Source organism: Ascaphus truei, chromosome 1, assembly GCF_040206685.1.
Source record: "Ascaphus truei isolate aAscTru1 chromosome 1, aAscTru1.hap1, whole genome shotgun sequence".
Taxonomy (NCBI): domain Eukaryota; kingdom Metazoa; phylum Chordata; class Amphibia; order Anura; family Ascaphidae; genus Ascaphus; species Ascaphus truei.
This window is the reverse complement of record NC_134483.1, coordinates 455,800,800-455,823,454: the sequence shown is the minus strand read 5'-3', so window position 1 is coordinate 455,823,454 and position 22,655 is coordinate 455,800,800. Positions and strand designations below refer to the sequence as shown.

Below are 22,655 nucleotides of genomic sequence, written 5' to 3'. Positions count from 1 at the left end.
TGTGTGCTGTTTGTTTTGTTTCCTTAACATAAATAAGCCTGTAAAAGATTATAAAAATGTATGATCTAAACATTTCACAACATATTAACCTCTTAGCAGCCCAAATGGCCAGCTAGCCATTGGCAACTCATGGTTAGCTGACCACTAAGGGTTACTAAGGCGTTAATACTTTCCTTTACACTACACAACCTCCTTCCCCTTTCCTCATCCTTCTTTTGCATAACAACGAGGCTAGGAAGGCATTGCCAAAGCAATTGCCAATGAGTTCACCAATTTGTTGCTGGAGGTCTTCTGGGTCTGTGGTAAAAATAACAATGTAATCTGCAAATCATAGGGGAATCAAATATTCACTGTTTATTTGTATTCCTTTTTATTCCCAATCTAATGTCTTGAACAATTCCTCAAATGTTGCTGTGGAACGCTTTGGTGACATGGAGTCTCCCTGCCACATTGGGCATTTCTGTCTTTTGTTGTATACATTTGGCCACGCTCAGTAGCGCTCCTTTTGACACCCCCACATATATATTTTATGTGGTATGTTTTGGGGTTTCTTGAGCTTGCTGGGATTCTGTGTGTTTATAATCTAACACGTATTTTTGTTTCAATAGCAACCATTTACAAAGTCGCATCCCCTTCCTCTTCTGAAACCGGCTCTGGCACACCCCTTTTTGAGCCCTATCCTCTCTACCAGTGCACCAATTATATCTAGTGACTTCCTGGTCATATGATTTCCCCAAACAACTTTGCATCTTTGGTCCTCTTCTGCTCAACGGACAGGCCTTTAGTGAACCCCCATGCCGAATCTTCGCCATTCGATCACAGGAGAAAGGATCGATCAGAAACTTAGCTCATCACTTATTGTGTGAATTGTATTGATGCCATATTCAAGGGGGGAAAATAAATTTTACAAACCGGCAGCTTGGACTGCTGCTTTAAAGCAGGGGAACGCAAACTTTTTCAGCTGCGCCCCCCTGCCTACTCCCCCTTGCTCACGCGCCCCCCCCTCACCTGGCAGCGTAAAATGACACCACGGGGGTCACGTGATGTCATGTGACCCCGTTGCCAAGGAGATGGACGTCTGACGTCACTCCACTTGGCAGCGTGCGTCAACGCGTCCCTGCAGCTCTTCAGAATCCCGGTAAGTTAGTTGCAGAGGGCTCACACGATCCCCCGGCATTTAAATGCCTGGGGGGGGGGGGGAAGAGCGTGTGGCCTCTGCAACCGCCCGCAACCCCAACCCCCCAGCAAAATTTCCCACCCACCAGTTTGCACACCACTGTTTTAAAGCATCCTTTGATTTCTATAGTAGGTACAGTATGTACAGTATTTGAGCTGTAAACTAACAATAGTCACCTTCGTAATATAAGGATACATTGTAGAGAGTTACACTGACTGAAGGATTGATTGGAACTGAAAAGGCGGCCATTTAGTTAAGCACGCAATCAGGATTTAAAAAAAGTTTTATAAACAGGAGCATCAAACTAGTCCCAGCTTAGGTAAGAATGTAGATTTGACATGTTTTACTTATTTTTTATTTTTTTTTATAAGAGGGGGGGGGGAGAGGAGGAGAATAAAGCGGGAAGTATTATTGCTGTTTTAAGAACCATACACCAAATCCCTGTATCCACTCGTCAACAAAGGTTGATATCAGTGGTCAAAATAGCTTTATTTATTTTCTAATGTGCCTAATTTAAAGAAAACTGCTAAATATTGGGGCTTTTAAAAACATTTTTAGTATAAAATAGACAATTGTAGAAAACCAGAACAAAAAATTATTCCAAAATAAATTCCATTTTGAGGTGCAACCAGTAGTCTGTAAATAAAATGTAGTTGACGTCTGTATGTCCTGTTACCATCACACTTGGATCACTGGTTAATTCATATGAAATTATAAAATGTACAATTCCAACAGTGCTGTTTTGCATGAACGTTTCTTACCAATTAAGTAACTTATCAAGCACGTAATACTTTGTACTGCTTAGCTTGCAAAACATGCCATTTAAAAAACGTGAATCCAGGTCAGGGGAATGTTGGGACTTTCTCCCCCACCTCAGACAAAAAACAGAAAAATTGTATTAGGCCAAAATGTTGACAAATATTCAAAAAGCTGTAAATGTTATAAATGCCTAATAAAAAACTTTGAAACAAAAAAAACAAAAACGTGAATCCATTTTCTAAAGCGTAGTCCAGTTGGGTGACTATGAATTACCTTGTGTCAGGTGTATTTTGTCAAATCAAAACCTGTTGCCTCCACAAAACATGCTACATTAACCCTGCAGCCTCCTCTTCACAAAGGTGCAATTACATTTACAAACAGGTGGTATGCTATAGAAAGGCCATCCCGCTCATTCACCCAAATGGGGCCAAGTCTCAGCCCTGCAGCTGCAAAAGTGATGCAAAAGGTTAGCATCAGATTTATAATAAAATAAATGTTAAATACTACACAATTGGTTCTTTGTAGCTTTGTTGGCTCCAGTTTTGCAGCCGGGAAGCTTTGATACATAGCCCCAAGGTTTCATCTGACGCCTGGTGTCTCACGGCCTAGGAAATATGTGGGCTATATGTAAAGTACTACATAGCAGTAGTTGGCATGTGCAACCAAATCAAACATTGACATCCACACGCATTCAGTGTCTTATTCCAGACGTCTCCAAACACTAAAGAACATTGCATTTATTTGCCCTTTTTGTTTTCCACTTGGTGCCAAGACAATTAAAAAAAATATAATCTCTTTTAAAATAGCAGTAGTGTTCTGGACACAAGAGAATTGGTAAGGCAAGGTTTTCAACATCAGCCACAGGACACTGGCAGTAATCTATGAATAAAAAGAAGTGGCAATGCTAGAAATTAATTTGGTGTTGGAGGACAGAAGGCATAAAAACTCAATGTATTCTATTTGTAATCAAGTACTTGCCAGCTTCCTCAATACAATACATGCAAATACATAAGGAAAATTGGTTGTGAACATACATTGGTTTCTACGGAGATAAAAATAAATGTATTTCTCGTCCCCAAATACATGGACACCAGGGAAGCCGTACATGCACCATGTATCGCCTGGGAGAAGCAAATAATGCAATAATTTGTTGAGGATTTCTTTCAAATAGATAGTATCCTGGTACAATTTAGCATGCTCCCTACCATGAAGCGGAAGACCGCTCTCTCCGACTGCTGAGGTTCTGTCCTTGCTGACGAAAACCTTGTATGTCACAGGAGACTGCAAAGCACTGAAGACATACTGCATAAGCCACAAAAACACTACTGCATATAACTATGGCACCTAGTGAAGGGCAGATAAGCGTTGTAACACAAGTTAAACCAACAAGCACAGTAACGTTTTTCCTGAATAAATATTTATTATAAAGCAATCTCAACAAAGAAAAATAAAAGCCTCATACTACTGTCTACTTTGAACACATACAATTAATACAAACATTAATCAAGGCCTTCCCGTGACACAAGGAATCTCGTTAGGTTAAAAACAGCAGTCCAGTACGTGCTAATCGCAAACATTTTTTTGCATTTGTTACTTACTTGAATTATTCTTGCTTTTCCCAATGTGTTTTTTTAATCTGATGCTAGAAGCATTTGCATTAAGGGGTTAAAACATTTTTCACATTTATTGTAAAAAATACCAGTGCTAAAAAGTTATACAAAACTTCAGAGAAATGTGCACCATATAGAGGCCGTTGTGACTTCGTACGTATGGTGCATCAGATGAGACATCTCATGTTGAATCGCTGCTTGATACAATTTCAATGAAAACAGAATTATGTGCACTTTCTATATTATTTCTAACTAGTGCCATAGTTTAACAAAATGTATCGTTTTCAAACTATATAATGAAACACCCGTGCCAAGTCCAATCTATTCTTTCATTCTTACTTAGCAACTTAATTCTGCACTAACACTACTAAGAGTCTTTTTAGCGATGGCACCAAGCTGAACTTCCCAGTCCATTTTAACACACTTAATGGTTTGCGGGGTAAATATTATTTTTCAGTGCATAACATTAATATCTGCATGCCAAGTGCTGTTCACTTCTGTGTGTCAAAGCAAAATGAAAATAATGTATTTTTCATGCAGCTGGCGCAGATAAAAACTTGAGCTTAGCACATAATTGCACACAAGTGCAATTGAAATTAACCTGTGCCAATTTTGCTCTAATAAAGCCATTTGCGACACCTAGTACATAGGCCTCCAGTCCCCCAGTGCAGCCTAAAGGTCACCATTGTAACCTTGAAAGCTAAAGATTCAGAGGATGGGGGGGGAGGGGGGTAGGGAGGAGGGAGGAGGAGGAAAAGGGGGGGGGGGGGAGGGAGAGAAAAAAAACAACAACAATTTAATGCAGCAATCTCCCCATATACACACTTTTTTTTTTATAGCAAAAAATAATGATTTTCTTAAAATCAAAAGCTTCTGCGGTTACCGTGGTAACTGCACTACACTCTGGGGAGAGGTCCATTTTCACCTCCCCGACACTTTATATATACGTCAAACGCATCAGATTTAAAAACAACAACAACAACAACATTGGAAAGGGCAAGAAGATACAAAAAACAAAAAAACAAAAACATTTGCATATCAACGCGAAACTGCTGCTTTAAGATGATATATCTAACACTATATCTATAATCTTGCTTGCTTCCTGCAGGTCACTCAGTGGGTGGCCGGGTTGCCAGACTTCCTTCCTGCGCAGTGTTGTACGACTCGCAGCTTTCACACTTCATTCCCACCAGGTGGAAGGGTACCGTTGATCTCATGTTGCAGTCGTTGCAGAGAATCTGCGTGAATTACAGTGTGAAGAACTTCAAGCGAACGCATCATATTTACAAGAACAACGCGACATTGCTTGGACATTTTAGGATGACATACTAAATGCTAGGTGTTTTTTCTTCAAAATTGTAAAGTAAAACACATTACTTTAAACACACAGGGAAGGACATTTGTGGCTCAATAAGGGAGGTGTGGCAGCCCAGGGAAAAGTGTGATATTTTCTATCCCACTGCCTATGCTAAAAGTCACAGTTACGGATATGTCACCATGAACAATTCAACACGGAAAACAGCTGTGAATCAGACAATATAGAACAGGTAATGATGGGGCCACAGGTTAACTCTTATAGGGCCACACAAAGCCTTTAGACCAGGGATGGGCAACTCCAGTCCTCAAAGGGCCACCAACAGGTCATGTTTTAAGGATACCCCTGCTTCAGCACAGGTGGCTCAGTCGTTGACTGAGCCACCTGTGCTGAAGTATGGATATACTTAAAACTTGACTTGTTGGTGGACCTCGAGGACTGGAGTCGGCCACTCCTGATTTAACCCCTTCACTATCAGTGGGACCTGCAAAGCAGCAAACAGGTTAAATCACTAAAACAAGGCATCTCCAAGGAAACTTCACATCATTTTCCACTTCAAAATCAAATGTTAGGAAATGTATTTCCTGTTGTCGTGGTATTTAGGAATAATATTGAATCAACATGTACAATGACACGCTAACATTGTATATTAACACGTGTATTGAACTGTGGGGTCCAGATGGCTGAGAGCACTCACCTCAACAGTCATATTCTGATACTCAGGTGGCATTGGCGTCTGTGCAACTTCCTCATCCAACTGCCGCCAGTACCTGGTCATGTCCAATGCTGAGCGCATGCACAACGGACATCTGTACCCTCTGTAACAGGTAATGAAACATGCATTTAGAACACACATCAGAGCAGGATATGACAGTGTGTAAGACATGCACTGCCACTAAATCTGTTACTACAGAACAGACACCCTGCAATAATGACAAATCGAAAATAGTGGAATATTTTGCAGCCCTATTCATGTTTCTTAAACTGTTAAGAGTTTATTATGATTCAATATCATTCTGTAACTCCTCCTCTAAAGGGATACTAGTATGGTTAGTGTGTACCGGGTCCCACCTTGTCTTGTCATGGAACCATGACATCACAGAGAGTATATATGGGGAGGGAAAAGTTTGAGAAGGGAGGTTCCTGGAGGACAATAGGAGTGGAGCCTCGGGGAGCAGAGATAGGGATGTTCATAATACAATAGAACAGGCCCTGCTTCCCTCTACTTTACTATGTTGTAGCTAGGGACAGTAACCTGATTAAGTTAGGATCCCAGAAAATTTAGGGAGTCCAATATAAGATAAGGAGAAGGAACGGCTCAGTGAGTAAAGACACTGATTGGCACTGAGTTTGGAACAGGGGAACCTGGTTCAATTCCCGGTGTTGGCTCCTTGTGACCTTGGGCAAGTCACTTTATCTCCCTGCGCCTCAGGCAACAAAAACATACATTGTAAGCTCCATGGGGCAGGGACCTGTGTCTGCAAAATGTCTCTGTAAAGCACTACGTAAAACTAGCAGCGCTATACAAGAACATGCTATTATTAAGATACAAAGTATACAAACGGCATGCCACAGAGGGCCTCAGTAATGAGGACTCCTGGGTGTCGGCGGGTCGACTAACCGCGGATCTGTATTAACAGTCCTCTCCGGCTGCAGAGAAGTGGCAGTTCCTGCACCGACAAAATGTATTGGGGTCACCTATATAGGTCCCTCTTGAATTCCCAATGGACGTAGCAGTACCGGGATAAAACAGAAGGGTATCCCGGGTCTCAGAACAGCTAAGCAACTAAGCACCTCCCTCTGAGTGTTAAGTGTGGGCATTCATGGAAGCACATACTATATATAGCATCGATAACAATAAGGAAACAGTATTAATATGTGGTTCGCAGTCCCTGTGTCTGGGGCCCTGAATAAGACAAAAAGTTCCTAGCGCTCATTCTACAAACTTGCCCCCTCCTTGCTCAGCCGCCGGAATCCAGCACCCCGAGTCAAGGTAACCCAAACGGAGTAGCCATATAATACACCCTGATGTGGAAGCCGGGCAGGGAGGGTTACAAGTCTATGTCTTCAAGTATGTCTGTGTGCATCTTCCTCCGGCAATGCTAGTGCATCTTTCTATCATTCTGTTAGACAGATCTCGGCTCCGTTTCTGTAGAAATTAAATTTGGGTGACCAGGCAGGCTAAATGAAGGCCAGCCCTCAATCAGAACATAGGTCAGCAGAAAGGAGCATCTGAAATCAAATGAAAGAAAAGATGTATAGGCTCACCAAGGTTTTGGCCTGCAGCATAAGGTACTTTTTCAAAATGAACACAATAAATGACAGTGTACATTAAAATACATCCGTGTGTGTTGTTATTCATCATATTCAATTGAATAAGTCCCCAGCTTTTGGGCAAAAGACTGGCTGGGATAAAACATTTCATTTAGTATTAAGCCTATTCTTTGGGGACGTGCAAATGGTATTTAACAGCAAAATGTAATACACTTACTGTTTAAACATATTCTCATAACATGTGCTGGGGAGGAAAAAAATACACGGCATTAGTTTCCATAATCATACTCAGTAGAATGTACGAAGCAGGTGATTAGACAAAACATTGGCAGAGAACAACAGACAATCCACTATAAAGAATTGTACTGTAGTATGTTTATCCCAGTATATACTGTACGGTGCTTTTTTTTTTTAATTTGAATTGATTAATATGAAGTGCTACAACAAGTGTATGAGCACACATTAAAACTATAGCAACCTCACGTCACCAACTCCATGCTACCCATCAATTCAATGACGTCTTTTACAATTATTATGATTTCTGAAGATTAAACATTACTGGAAGGTATTTAAGACCATGCAGAAGAGACAGAATTGGCGCGTCAATGTGCATTGATATTGTGCTGTATGTGCAAGAAGACAGGAGACTTAAAAACATGCTTATTAAAGCAGCACTACATGCTGCATTGCGCATTTAACGTTTATTATCGGATTTAAGCAGGGGGTCTCCGGAGCGGAACTACACTCATTTCAGCTCCGTGACCCCCTGCTTCCAGAGATACTCATCTCCGTAGGCGCTGCCATTATCTCTGTGCAGTTTAAATGCTCCGGTCACGCTGGCCAATAGAAAGCCGCAGCGGATGATGTCATGGCTTCCTATTGGCCCGCGGGACATTTAAGCCACCATTTGATTAGACACACTGTTCCCTGGCTGCTTAGATACCGGCACCCCTGCGGAGGCAGGTATCTCTGGAAGCAGGGGGTCCCCAGAGCTGAAATTATTGTAGTTCAGCTCCGGAGACCCCGTGCTTCAATCCTGTAATTACAAAACAATTTAAAAAAAGCAATGCAGCCTGTAGTGTGATTTAAAGGTCTATTTTTTTTAATTAAATAATAATATGAAAGCAGTTCTTACCTGTGGAGAAGGTGCCCGCAGGGCAGCACACGAGCACTAACCCGAGAGGTATGCATGTCCTTTAAAAACAGGGGCGGAAAAAATCATTAAATTCACATTTCTCTGCAACTAATCTACCACACCTTTATATTACAGTCACACTCATTCGGGTCTTATGGCTTTAGACTGGTGAGCTGGCTCATTTAACAAAATGTTGTGAACTTTGTATAAATACGGAACTACAGTAATGAAGGCTCAAGTTTTAACACCCCATTTTAATGTAAAAAAAATTGCAATGAAACAGGAGTGAGAAACAAGGCTCAAACTATGCGCCAAGAAAATTTAGATTTTTTTTAAAAAGGTGACATGTTGCAAGTGCTCATCGGCATGTCATTTCCCAGAATACCTAGCTGCAGTTGAAGCATTGTATTCTAAGAGATCATGTGGAATACCAGGGTTGCAGACCTGTCAAGACATCTGAATGTGCTCAAAAGTATTTTTATTTGCTAAAGAGCGATACAAAAAGGTACTTTCATGTGCAGTTTATGATAACATTAAAAAAAGAGAACAATGAGGTAATGTGAACATTAAAACCTTGCTTAGAGAAGGGACCAAGTACGACTGCAGCAATTTGCCTGAATAAAGTCCATATTTTTCAGAAACGCTTTAGGCTGCGCTTATAGTGCCGGCGACATCGCGTCAAAACAAATGCATTGTCGCCGGCGCTTATAGTGCACGCGACGGCAACAAAGCGACCGAGCGACAGTGCTACCAGAAATCTGGTTGTCACTGATATTTGATTTTTGGAAAGAGTCGCCACATGTGCCTCTAAACCAAGCACAGAGCGCCTATTGCACTCTGCCCTCCCCTTTGGTGATGTCACTGGCCTTGTCGCCAGCGACGTCTCTCAAACCTGAAATACAACTTTTGCGACGGCGACGTCATTGGTCGCGTCGCCGGCTATATAAGCGCAGCCTTACAATCAGAATTGCAGTTGTAACCTCCTCCCTGTCTAGACCTACGGTACAAAACACAGACCATACACAGAGTACAGATGTTATTTTACTTACCTCTAAACATATAGGACAGTCTTGTCTCGATACATTCTCTATACACTAGAAGAACAATCAGGATTATTATACCATGGAATTTGAAAATAAAATTTTCAAAACATAAGACACAGTAAAACTAAAACACATACAGAGGGTTGACGACCAAGAATTGAAACAACTGACTGTGTTACAGATGGGAACATGCTCACCGCTTGAAGTTGTACATTTCAGTGCTAGGTGAGCTTGTGCTGGTAGAATCCAAAAGGTATAGGGAGATGCTAATTTCCAGCACAGAGTCATAAAGTGTATGCATTTTGGCAAAAGACTAAACAAAATGCTGTCCCTTATGCATTATAATGAGCAGCCCAGTCTGTTAGACAAGGGGTGCGCAAATTCGGGGGGCGCAGCAGTTATAGAGGTCCCGCGCTCTCCTCCCAGGCATTTATATTAACTGTCGGGGGGTCGCGCAAGGCCTCTATAACAAACGTACCTTCCAGCGACGCGTCGTCATGGTAACACGGCATAAAATGACGCTGCGGGGTCACGGAACGTCACGTTACCATAGCAACGTGATGTAACATGATCCAGAGCGGCTTGACGCCTGGGCCGAGCGCGGGGGTGGGGACGGGTGCTAGGCGCTGAGGAGAGCTGGCAAGGGTGCGCAAGTGCAAAGTACAAAAGTACAAGTAGAAAAGTTCTTGTGGCGGGTAACGCTGGTATACGGAGGTAGCTCCGTGTGGTATCACATGCTCTACGGGTGACGTCACTACAGTGCGCGGCCACCAAGGCGGAACATCACTGCTGTGCGGCAGTCAGTTAGACTGCGGTGGGAATATACCTCCTTATACCAGCGTTACCCGCCACAAGAACTTTTCTACTTGTAACGAGCACCCGGTGTACAACGAGCACACGGTGTACAACACAGGACAGACTTTCCAAGTGGTGTTACTGTTTCTGACTCTTTGGACGCAGTGGATGCTGACCACAGATCGCCGTCGCCATGAGGGACACAGATGACACCCGATTAACAGCAGGAGACGATCCATTGGTGCTACACCGCCAAGACTACCAACCCTGATGATTGCTGTGTGGTAAATTCGTGTATTACACGTAAATGCGATTACTGTTTATATCTGATGTACGCAGAATACTCACCTTTTTATTACTAATACATTGACTTTGATATACTTCACCATTTGCGTTTTTTCTTGTTTTTTATCTTCTAGTTCGTGGGAGTGCCGAGCCACTCTTTAATTATAGCAGCACACGCCGACACCAACGGTTTTGTATGGTTTACATGTTTTTGTCACTTTCACAGTAGGACTGTGCCTTATATAGCATCACATTTTGTTTAACATAGCAAGAGTATACAAGGATTTAATTTTATGGTTCACTACTAGACAGTCATTAACACGTTTAAGTTGTTTTTTGGGTTGCGCACTTTATTGTTATTATTCACTCCTCCTTAATGTTACTTTTATGTCTGAAGCACTTATTCCCATGATCTGTTATTTATATTATCTGTTATTTATTTGATTACAACATGTATTACTACTGTGAAGCACTATGTACATTAATGGCGCTATATAAATAAAGACATACAATAGAATACAATGTTGTAATTATTAAGCTTATTCACATACTGTAAGTGTGAGAAGTGAGAATGTTCATTGTATTCATTTTATTTGTCAGATTCACGAGATAAAGCTTTAATAAGAAAGTATTTAAAATATCCCTTACCTTATGGTTTCCTCTGAGGTGCATGGGTAAACATAAATTACACTTTGTACAATGTACAAACTCTTCCTTTGGACCAATCCTAATGGAGAGGTATATAAAAAAAACTGTTTTAAAAAGTGCAGTTAAAAGCAACAAAGAAAGAACCGTGCAATTCCAAACAAGCATCACCAGAATAAGCCCAAAATGCAAACACACAGGGTTCAAAGAGAACACTTCCATTCCATAGAACCAGGGTGAATTCCAACATTCTAATATTATTTTAATCCAGAGACAGTTACACCTCATGAATCCTTTAAGGGAAGTTACCTGCGCAAAGCATGTTTCTTTAGTAACCAAAAAACAAAACTACAATTTTAATATTTTTTTCCTCACTACATCAACACAGAAATCTTCTGACATAATAAAAATATTTGCTTTCAATAATTGTAATTTAAAAAGCCATTTCTTTAATCTGATATGATAATATAAATTGTTATTGCATTACAATAACCTTGTGACTCTACTTGTATGTCTTCCGATCTAGCCTTTTTGGGCAACTATGAGACGTGTGGCGACATACCACCTGGTATTAATTGTAATGCTCGTTTTATCACAAGGTTGCAGTTATCTGTAATCTAAGATAATAAAAGCACATTCTCAATCAACTTTTCCTACTTGCTTCGAGTCAGCATCTAATTTTACTTTCTCTCTGTCCCGTGGAATGGCATCCTGCCACGTTTGTACATTACCTGCATATACCACATCCCTCACAGTGATACTGCTTCTTTTCCTTGTCATACAGGTGGCACACATTGCAGTAGTATTCACCAAAGACGTTGCTGCAACTTTCACAGGTCTGTTGAGCCTACAAGCAAACGCAATTGAAATAAATACAACTGTGGTCAAAATGTGAGCATGTTATTTCCATTAAGTCACCTGCCTAATTATGGACACTACATGGTACTCTTGTCTTTGGTGTCCCTACCAAGGAAACAGAGAACTGGCATAACGGTAACATTTAAACAATGCACCATGTGACATCTGAATTGTAGTCGGATCTGTGATTTGTATTCCATACAGAGTCTTTAAAGCAGTAATCCCCTTCAAAATTATTGGGGGGGGGGTTAAGCTTACCTGAACAATGGGTCCCCAAGAGCTAACCTGTGGTCACATAAAAAGTCCCATCGACTCCCTATTGGCGGTAGAAGCGAACCACGAAAACATTATTTGGGGAAGGGAGGAGACCACGGTTCAGGTAAGCAAGAGTAGGCAGGACCATGTACATGGGCTGGCTTATTTTTTTGCTAATGCTTGCTCATGTAAAAGAGAATATACACTTATCTTTGTGTGATCTCAATAAATGTACTGTTCTCCCTTACAATAAACATTGTGTTCCTTAACACAAATAGGTATGAAGTTACTACCGCGAGAGATCAATGGTCTTTTCCCCTTACAGAACTACTGTGAAGCCAGGACTGTCAATTACATCTCTGCATGTCCCACAATACTTTCACTTGTGTTAAGAAATGTCATTGAGTACAATGAGGCACTCAGCAGCAAATGGACATCTGTATGCTATACTCTATACACACATCCCCAGTAAGCTCAAACCCCAAACACCCAACACAATATATAGTGGCAAATGTGTACAACAGACAGGGGAGCCTAATGCTACATCCAATTGACAAAACATATATGGTAATAAGTATATAAAGTGTAAGTACTTAAATAATATTAATCATGGTTATTTAGTTAAACCCTTTAACCAAAGTGTCATAAGCCTGCATACCAACGTCAAGGTATAACCCAATGTGCAGGTCCTAACACTACACTGAACCGTCCCTTTTAACTCTGTATGAGGGGAAACAACCATAATAGGTCCTGTTCATACAGCAAAATGTAAACCTTGACTTTTGGTATGCAGGGTTATGACGCTTTGGCCAAAGGGTTTAACTAAATAACCAAGTAATTATTATTATTATTGAAGTATTTACACTTTATACTTATTACCATATATGTTTTGTCAATTGGATGTAGCATTGGGCACCCCTGTCTTTTGTTGTATACATTTGTCACGCTCAGTAGCACTCTTTTTGAGATACAGATATATAGGTATAGATATATATGATGTGGTGGGTGTTTGGGGTTTGAGCTTATTGGGAATGTTTGTGTTAATTCAAGTTCTAACTGGCACAGTTGTTTGGAGGTAGGTGGCCCCTCCTCCCAGAGCTCACCTCTCCCCACCTTTTTCATTTGGGAGTTTTTTGCATTTTGTTGTATGAACAGGACCTCGTATGGTTGTTCCCCCTCATACAAAGGTAAAAGGAAAGGTTCACAGATTTAGTGTTAGGACCTGCAAATTGGATTATACCTTGACGTGGTATGCAGGCTTATGACGCTCTGGCCAAAGGGTTTAACTAAATAACCAAGAAAAATATTATTATTGAAGTATTTACACTTTATACTTATTACCATATATGTTTTGTCAATTGGATGTAGTTGGGCTCCCGTCTTTTGTTGTGCTATACTCTATACGTTAAGTAACATTTTGTACATAAATATTTTTTTGTTTTATTATTAAGCATGGACATGCAATGTACATTGCTTTATATTTTGTAGAAATTGATTGGCCTGCAATGTATTTATTTTATATAGATCACCTACCAGAATTAATCAAATAATTCATTGTTCTGTTAAAGTCTTTACATGTGGGGGAAAAATAAATAGAGGGCCATGCTCCCCAAAAATACATGCAAAAATGTGCAATTACTGTAGATCAGTTTGGTCTTACATGACATGAGTTTTCACCTCTTACCTTCTGAATGCATTTGCAACTCACGCACTGAACTTGTGTTACTTTAAACCGATCCATCACATGGGTCTCTTTGCCGTCATGGCACAGGCGGCAGGTATAAAACTTACCACAGCAAGGAGCCTGAAAGACAAGTTAGGATTGTCATGAAACCACAAGATTCCTAGTCAGACCCGGACTAAAGAAAATTGCAAAGCATTTTACATTACGGCAAAGCAAGGTTCCATTCCAGGCAAGCTTGTATTATTGATCTTTTGGTATGTCCCTGATCTGCAAGTCCTGTTTTAAAAGAATATATTAGTGATCTTTTGTTATGTTTGAATATCAAAAGGTGTTTCCTACATGCCCCCCTCCCCTAACCCCACCCCCCCTAACCCCACCCGCTGCTAATTGACCAACTGGAACAAGCTGATTTATTGGGGAGGGGGCATTTAAAATGAGTCTTTTAAGTGAGAACATATAGTTAGACTCTAGTGTGACTGGGGACTTAATCTTCCTACAAACTCTTCTACACAAGGAAACAAACGGTGGGCTTATATAACCACACTATGATCCCATGCTTGTTAGCCTACACATTTTAACCCACCCCTTTACAACGTATTTCACTGCAGCCTCTCCCAAAACTGACCGCACACAACTACCTCCCACACCCACTCAGCCCACTGAAACCCTAAATAGACCCTAGCATTGCAATGCAGCAAAACATTTGACAAGGAAAAGGCACACCCCTGCTGTTTAGTCTACGCACACACGTGGCTCACAACAGCTCCATGCAGCATTACCTACCTCTGGCATAATGAACCTGGTATGTATCTCAACTTTGTTCTGTCTCGTGGCCTCATGGAAATGTTACTCCCTCTATCCACTACATACTACTCCCTCTTGGCCCACACCCAACATCACCATACACCCTGGACTACTCAAAAGCCTTGCACTATCTACTAAATGTTGGTGGAGAACTCTGAAAAGCAGCACACCAACCACTGCACACTCAAATGGAAAACATAACAAATTTACAACTTGCAAACAACTACTCAAATTTCTACTCATACTATTACGCTCTTTAGCAGGTGATATTGAACCTAACCCAGGCCCTCCCATTTCAACTCTGTCCCATACCGCTGAGAATACCTCCTTGAAATTCCAAAAGGGCTACATGTCGCCCGTATAAATATCCAGCGCCTGCTGCTAAAACTGGATGAACTGAGAGCATGGTGCCTTATGCATAAACCCAAAGCTATCGCTCTTACAGAAACATGGATAACCCCTAAACTCCCAATGCAAATATTGCCATTCAGGGATACTCCATTTCTACGAGAGATAGGTCAAAAAAGAGGAGAAGGGGTGTTATTTTATATTGCAGACACCTTACAATTTACACTGTTAAATTGCCCCACAAGCCCACCCTCTTTTGAAATCCTAGTTGGCAGAATCTGCCTCCCCTTTTCTAAGCCCATCTTGCTTGCTGGCATCTACCGGCCCCCTAAAGCCCCTCTACAATCCCTGACTGATATCATCCAGTTTCTTGGCTTCATTTCCTCTCTGAATGAGAAGAGTGAGTTGCTAGTTCTTGGGGATTTCAACTTCAATTGGCTTGACCCTAAAAACCACAAAATCCAGATACAAATCAAGTCGCTTAAAGCTGCAGGTCAGTTTTTTTTTTTTTTTATTATTTTTTTTACTTCAATAGTTTTGTGTGTGCAATCTCTAATTACCTAAAGAACTGTATAGCTACAGGTCAATTCGTTCTCCATGTATTGATAGGTCGAAATTTGGTGACATAATTAGTGAAGGGATCTGTTTATATTCTGCTTGTCTGTCAGTGGAAGCTCATGAATATTCATGAGCAATCCTGCACTGACAAGTGCTAGGAGGGCAGGGCTGATAAAGGGGTGTGCCAGGGCTTGTGACAGGACATGAAGGGGCAGTGCCTTAGCAAATGGCTGTTAAAATAGAATACAAGAAAATTGGTCTTTAAAAGTTGTTGTTTTTTAAACAGAAAATGCTAAAAGTATTTTTTCTTACTACAGAACTGATTTATTAAAAAAAACACACATGCAGGATATTGACTGAACTGCAGCTTTAACCTAACGCAACTCATTTCCTAACCCACACGGACAAACCTGAAATCACACAACCATTCCTTGCTAGACTGGATTCTCTCCTCAAATCCCAGGAGAATCCAATCCTCTGGCATCCTTCCTGACATTTTCAGTGACCATGCAATAGTGAACTGTGTAAGGAAAATTAAACCGCCCCAATCAAGCCCTAAAGTTCTCCTCACTAGATCATTTAGAAACTTTAACCCACTACAGTTTCTGGCAGACCTTACCAACTGCCATTGGCACAGAATCTACTTAATTTCCGACCCTGATTCTGCGCTCGGCTATTTCCAAACCGAGTTCTTAAAACTCTGTGATACCCATGCTCCACTACGCAGAATAAGGGTACAGTGGGGGGGGGGCACCTTCCATGGGTCACAACTGACCTTATAGCACTCTACCAGTTCAGGGATGCCTTGTGGAAAAGCTAAAAAGTAACTGGCACTACCAAGGATCTCGGTCACTACAGATGCATGAGGAACATGTGCACAAGGCAAACAAGGCATGCAAAAGCACAATATTACTCTGACAATCTCCACCAGAATACATCAAACCCAACTAACTTCTGGAAGGTTATCAACAATATATTCCAGCCTTCTAACCATCAACAACCAAGTAATATAACCAAGGGGGATATTACTCTGACAAACCCCATTGACATTGCAAATGCATTCAATGATTACTTTGTGGGGTGTGCCACTAACTTATTAGCAAAACGCAGCCCAAACCACAAACCTGATTCTCATCCGGGAGTACCCATATAGTCCCACGCCGTCCCAACACTGCCCACAATTTTCAATTTGGCCCAGTATCCAAAGAGGAGATTACACAAGCGCTCCTCAAATTAAAACTAAGCAGCCAATGTGGACCTGACTTACTACAATCTAGGTTCCTAAGACTTGATGCCCCAGCCATTGCCAAACCAATTGCTTCCATAGTCAACTCTATCCTGTCTCCAGGCCATATCCCTAAGACCTAGAAAACGGCAAGAGTTGTCTCAATCTTCAAAAGTGGGGACAAAAACACTGTCTCAAACTACAGGCCTATCACCCTTCTCCCAATTCTATCCAAAGTCATGGAAAAATGTGTCCACTCCCAATTTAGCGATTACTATACCAAGACAAATTTCCCTAGCCAATTCCAATCTGGTTTTCACCCCAAACACTTCACCGTAACTACCCTGATAAAAGTTTGCAATGAAATCCAGTGTGGAATGGAACGGGGACAACTCACTCGTACAATATTCCTAGATTTTGCAAAGGCTTTTGATACTGTTGATGATGCTATCCTGCTTAACAAACTCCAGAGCTCTGGAATAGGGCAGCATGCTTAAAACTGGTTTCAGTCCTATTAGGTAGATCCTAACATGTGTCCATCTCAGGCTCTAACTCCAACCCCTTGGATATCACCTGTGGTGTCCCGCATGGCTCTGTTCTGGGGCCCCTACACTTCTCAGTGTTCATCAATGATCTTCCCACAGCTTGTAAAGGAAGTTTCAATACACATGTATGCAGATGACACAAACCTATATGCACACAGCCATAGCCTCTCCGACCTTCAACACATACAGACATACCCCGGTTTAAGGACACTCACTTTAAGTACACTCGCGAGTAAGTACATCTCGCTCAATAGGCAAACGGCAGCTCACGCATGCGCCTGTCAGCATGTCCTGAACAGCAATACCGGCTTCCTACCTGTACCAAAGCTGTGCACAAGCGTGGAGAGTATAGAGCCTGTTACACATGCGTTATTTACATCAGTTATGCACGTATATGATGATTGCAGTAAGGTACATGCATCGATAAGTGGGGAAAAGGTAGTGCTTTACTTTAAGTACATTTTCGCTTTACATACATGCTCCGGTCCCATTGCGTACGTTAATGCGGGGTATGCCTGTACTTCAGTCTGACATTGAGACTCGAAAACTGGATTTCCCAAAACAAACTGTTTTTAAACACTGACAAGACTGTAACAATGGTATTTGGGACCAAGACTAAATTTGTAAAGCTTCCAGTGACTGAGCTCCAGATCAGAACCAACGCCAACACCACCCTAACTCCTGTTACTAGCTTTAAATACCTGGGTATATGGTTTGACTCCCACATAACATTCGGAATGCACATTGATATGCCGACATCCAAAACCTATGCCAAACTAGGTGTACTTTACAGGAACAAATCTTCTGTAAGTCTGCTGGTCAGAAAACGTATCGCACAGCAGATGCTAATGCCAATTATCGACTATGGAGACATAGTATATGGCTCAGCACCCCAAACCCACCTTAGCAAACTTGACACCCTCTACAATTCAATATGCCGTTTTGTTCTCCAATGCAACTACACACATCACTGCGAAATGCTCAAAGAACTAGATTGGTCATCACTAGAGTCTAGGCGCAAAGTTCATCTTTCCTGTCCTGCCTTCAAATACTTTCTGGGCAAGCAACCCGTCTATCTGAACAAGCTCCTCACCGCTACCACATGCAGCACTTACCATCTGAGATCTGACTCCAAAAGACTGTTCATGGTCCCAAGGCTCAACAAAGTATCCGGCCGCTCCTCCTCTTACCGTACACCCCAAAACTGGAACAATCTACCGGAGACTCACATACACCACCAGTTTAAATTCTTTCAAAACGAAGGATGTCACATTTTAATCTGGTCTGTAACTGTTTCATAAGCTATATATTTTCTTTAACTGTGCATGCAATGTCTTGTATATAATGTATACCCTGTTCTTTTATGTAACTATTTGTAACCATGTATTATTTGTCTTAACTCTATGCCCAGGACATACTTGAAAACGAGAGGCAACTCAATGTATTTCTTCCAGGTAAAACATTTTATAAATAAAATAATCAAGGTCAAGTGTATTGCTGGTGCCGGCTGATATCATCAAGTGCTCTAGTACAGTTCTGTAACTGTATCTGGGTCATATAAGGCCTTGTTCTAGATCTGCTGAAGCAGCCATTGCGGCAAATTTGAGGTCGACAATTCCTAATTGAAGTCTATTTTAGGCCAAAAACTGACACTTTTAGAGATATACAGATGTAGCATGTTATAATGCAGAAAAACAGTTTTCTTAGGATTTAATGGCGGCCATATCGCAGAATATTCCTGCTATAATGTGCAGGGGAAGTAATAACCCTGGCTACATCTGTAGAAATTCCCCCATAGTGTTACAGTACAGTGCTGCCACTAGTGTATACTGAGAAGCCATTTGGCACAAAGTCACCCAGTATGAATCTATAGTAGGAGCGTTACTAAAAGACACTTTGTTCAGAGGAGATAAATCCTTCCCTGACCCCAATACAAACACACCTTAGAAATAAAACTAGTGCATCCTCCCCCACCATAACTCTTGAATTAAAAAAACATGTTATGGGATGAAGACATTTTTCTCACCAATCCCATCTAGCAAAAGCTGACAGCTAACACGAAAGCCCAATCCTACTGCATGATCTACCCCTTTCTGTATTCTCCAAATTGTACTTCTGTTTATAGAACATTAATGTATGAAGACTTGTAGGATAGGGACCTCCTAAAGTTTACAGAGTACCTTATAACCATCAGCTATATATTGAATACTGCTTGTCCACAGGCTAAACTATATGGTCATTAAGGAGAACACAACTTCAATGTGATGAGATAGATAGAGAGATATAGATATAGCACTGTACGCAACAGACCTATTTTGTAATGACTATAGCCCAGATACACAAAAATGTGCCAAGCTGTAACACACCATTTACTTCCTTTCATTTTCATGGTGTGTAAAGGTATACTGAAGCTTAGAATCCTTGTGCGCATCTGGGCCTATGTAGGTATCCCAATCTGTATAGGGGAGACACCAGGAAATGTGTGCATACAATAGATGCCCACCTTTTATTTACAATAAAAGAGTTAGAGAATGCATTTCGGAGAAGCAGAGAATTCTTCGCAACCTGCCCAAAGCTTCAGTGGAGCTTAGTTCAAATGCATTTTAATCAATACGTGTGCAAAACAAGCTTTATTACAGTGGAAGTTAGATATAAACCATTCATTAATGTTTATAAAACAACTTTTACTGGAATCTTTGACATTTCAGTTATATGATAAGTAAAGACAGTACAGCACCCAAATGAGACAGAGGCCATAGCCATCCAGGTCCAAAGATTGCAATTCACTACATTTCAGGTTCCCGACTATTAAATTCATAAAAACAAGTATTTTTTTAGTCAGCCCTGTGAGACTCCACTAAATAACAGGATTAATTCTCAATCATGTCTCTTTTAGTGCCGTATGGGCACGCAAGGTACTAATTGTACTGTCTGTGGGCACAACTTATGTATAAAATGGTGAAATACTACATCTTGTGAGGCTGCAAACAATGAGGGTAATATTAATGCAGTCACACTGGCCAGTGATATTCAATGGCCTCATCCTTTAAAAATTGTTCCACTAAAAAGAACAAATCTACCAAAGTCCAACTAATTTGGCCTTTAATAACTGCTGAATAAGAATGAGGGGGATTCACAGGGGCAGTTGTACACAGCTAGGCTATCACTCATATTTAGGATATTCCAATCCCCCGATTATACATTTAGATTTCCCATGTAGACGTAACTGGGATTTCCCTGTAAAAACCTCAGTGGTAATCTGAGCTAGTCCTGATAGCATGTTAGGATATTCTCTTACGCAACCTCAGGTCCCACAAATATTAATGGTATTCCCCAACAACACACGTTTACTGCCAAATACTTTACTGAGCCAACACCATCTTATACACATCAACTGCTCCATATAAGTTGATGGGATCCTCCTCTTACACACATCTCACTCCACACACAAATAAGGTGCCCTCTTACACACATCTCACTCCACACACAAATAAGGTGCCCTCTTACACACATCTCACTCCACACACAAATAAGGTGCCCTCTTACACACATCTCACTCCACACACAAATAAGGTGCCCTCTTACACACAACTCACACAAATAAGGTGCCCTCTTACACACAACTCACACAAATAAAGTGCCCTCTTACACACAACTCACACAAATAAAGTGCCCTCTTACACACAACTCACACAAATAAAGTGCCCTCTTACACACAACTCACACAAATAAAGTGCCCTCTTACACACAACTCACACAAATAAAGTGCCCTCTTACACACAACTCACACAAATAAAGTGCCCTCTTACACACAACTCACACAAATAAAGTGCCCTCTTACACACAACTCACACAAATAAAGTGCCCTCTTACACACAACTCACACAAATAAAGTGCCCTCTTACACACAACTCACACAAATAAAGTGCCCTCTTACACACAACTCACACAAATAAAGTGCCCTCTTACACACAACTCACACAAATAAAGTGCCCTCTTACACACAACTCACACAAATAAAGTGCCCTCTTACACACAACTCACACAAATAAAGTGCCCTCTTACACACAACTCACACAAATAAAGTGCCCTCTTACACACAACTCACACAAATAAAGTGCCCTCTTACACACAACTCACACAAATAAAGTGCCCTCTTACACACAACTCACACAAATAAAGTGCCCTCTTACACACAACTCACACAAATAAAGTGCCCTCTTACACACAACTCACACAAATAAAGTGCCCTCTTACACACAACTCACACAAATAAAGTGCCCTCTTACACACAAGCTACAAATAAAGTGCCCTCTTAAACACAACACACACACACACACCCTGCCCTCTTACACACAACCCACAAATAAAGTGCCCTCTTACACACAACCCACAAATAAAGTGCCCTCTTACACACCTCACACAAATAGGGTGCACTCTTGCACACATAAGGTGTCGTCATCTTACGCAACCCACACGCCACATACATGGCCCTGTCGCCCACAATCCTGTGTCGGGTCCCATGTGGGCTCAGCTCGGGTCAGACACCCCCCTCCCCGATCCTGCCCCGGTGCCCCTCACCCTCAGCAGGCAGCCGCGGGTGTAATGCTCGCAGCCGCCCGGCACCTCCCGCTCCCCGGAGGAGGCAGGATGACAGGAGCGGCTGGAAGCTAAAGCCATAACCATGTGTGACTGGAGGAAGCGGAAACACCGGTGAGGAGGCTCCGGAGGGAGGGAGGAGACTCGAGGGGGAGAGAGGGAGGGGAGGAGACTCGAGGGGGGAGGGAGAGGGAGAGAGGGAGGGGAGGAGACTCGAGTGGGGAGAGAGGGAGGGGAGGAGACTCGAGGGGGGAGAGAGGGAGGGGAGGAGACTCGAGGGGGGAGAGAGGGAGGGGAGGAGACTCGAGGGGGGAGAGAGGGAGGGGAGGAGACTCGAGGGGGGAGAGAGGGAGGGGAGGAGTAATATATATAAGTACATAATGCAAACAGGCAAGTGTGCGCTAATTCATATACAGTAGATCAATGCAGGCAGTCATGTACACGGTGTGTTTTTACACGTGTGTACTTATGTGTATAATATATATATATATATATATATATATATATATATTTATATATTTTTTTATTTTTTTTTGTGTGTGTGAGTGAAAAAAAACAATATCGTGACGTCGGCACTAATCTGCTATACAATGCTTATACTGTATAATATAGTGCAAAATAAATGTGATATACAAGTGTAAAGAACACTGTATAAAAAGTGAAAGTGCAAATGGGACAACAACAAAAGTGAAAAAATAAATATATAGTACACATATGTAGCCGGGCTCCCCTCTCTCGTAA

The 22,655-nt window shown here is 41.5% G+C and overlaps 1 protein-coding gene across 5 annotated transcripts; it reads right to left on the bottom strand.

Annotated features, from left to right (window-relative positions):
* Positions 1–3,331: 3,331 nt before the first annotated feature.
* Positions 3,332–22,075, bottom strand: RCHY1 (ring finger and CHY zinc finger domain containing 1). Of its 5 annotated transcripts, none has more exons than XM_075565360.1 (9): positions 21,897–22,067; positions 13,836–13,955; positions 11,770–11,885; positions 11,042–11,120; positions 9,320–9,364; positions 8,271–8,329; positions 7,353–7,379; positions 5,559–5,679; positions 3,332–4,784 (listed from the first exon to the last, which is right to left on the bottom strand). In XM_075565360.1, the coding sequence occupies exons 1-9, from the start codon at positions 21,999–22,001 to the stop codon at positions 4,656–4,658; spliced, it is 801 nt and encodes a 266-aa protein (XP_075421475.1). In that variant the 5' UTR covers positions 22,002–22,067; the 3' UTR covers positions 3,332–4,655. The 5 variants fall into 5 exon arrangements, with proteins under 5 accessions (XP_075421475.1, XP_075421507.1, XP_075421479.1 ...); XM_075565392.1 differs by lacking the exon at positions 21,897–22,067 and adding an exon at positions 21,803–21,875; XM_075565364.1 differs by lacking the exon at positions 21,897–22,067 and adding an exon at positions 21,733–21,805.
* Between the last annotated feature and the right edge of the window lie 580 nt (positions 22,076–22,655).

Excerpts from the sequence above, each read along its gene's own strand:
- RCHY1 (XM_075565360.1), bottom strand. The coding sequence starts at position 22,001 with ATGGTTATGGCTTTAGCTTCCAGCCGCTCCTGTCATCCTGCCTCCTCC. Across the intron at positions 11,121-11,769 it reads GAGGGATGTGGTATATGCAG|GATTGGTCCAAAGGAAGAGT; the intron begins GTAATGTACAAA and ends CCTCTCCATTAG. Across the intron at positions 7,380-8,270 it reads TGCGGGCACCTTCTCCACAG|CACATGTTATGAGAATATGT; the intron begins GTAAGAACTGCT and ends TTTCCTCCCCAG.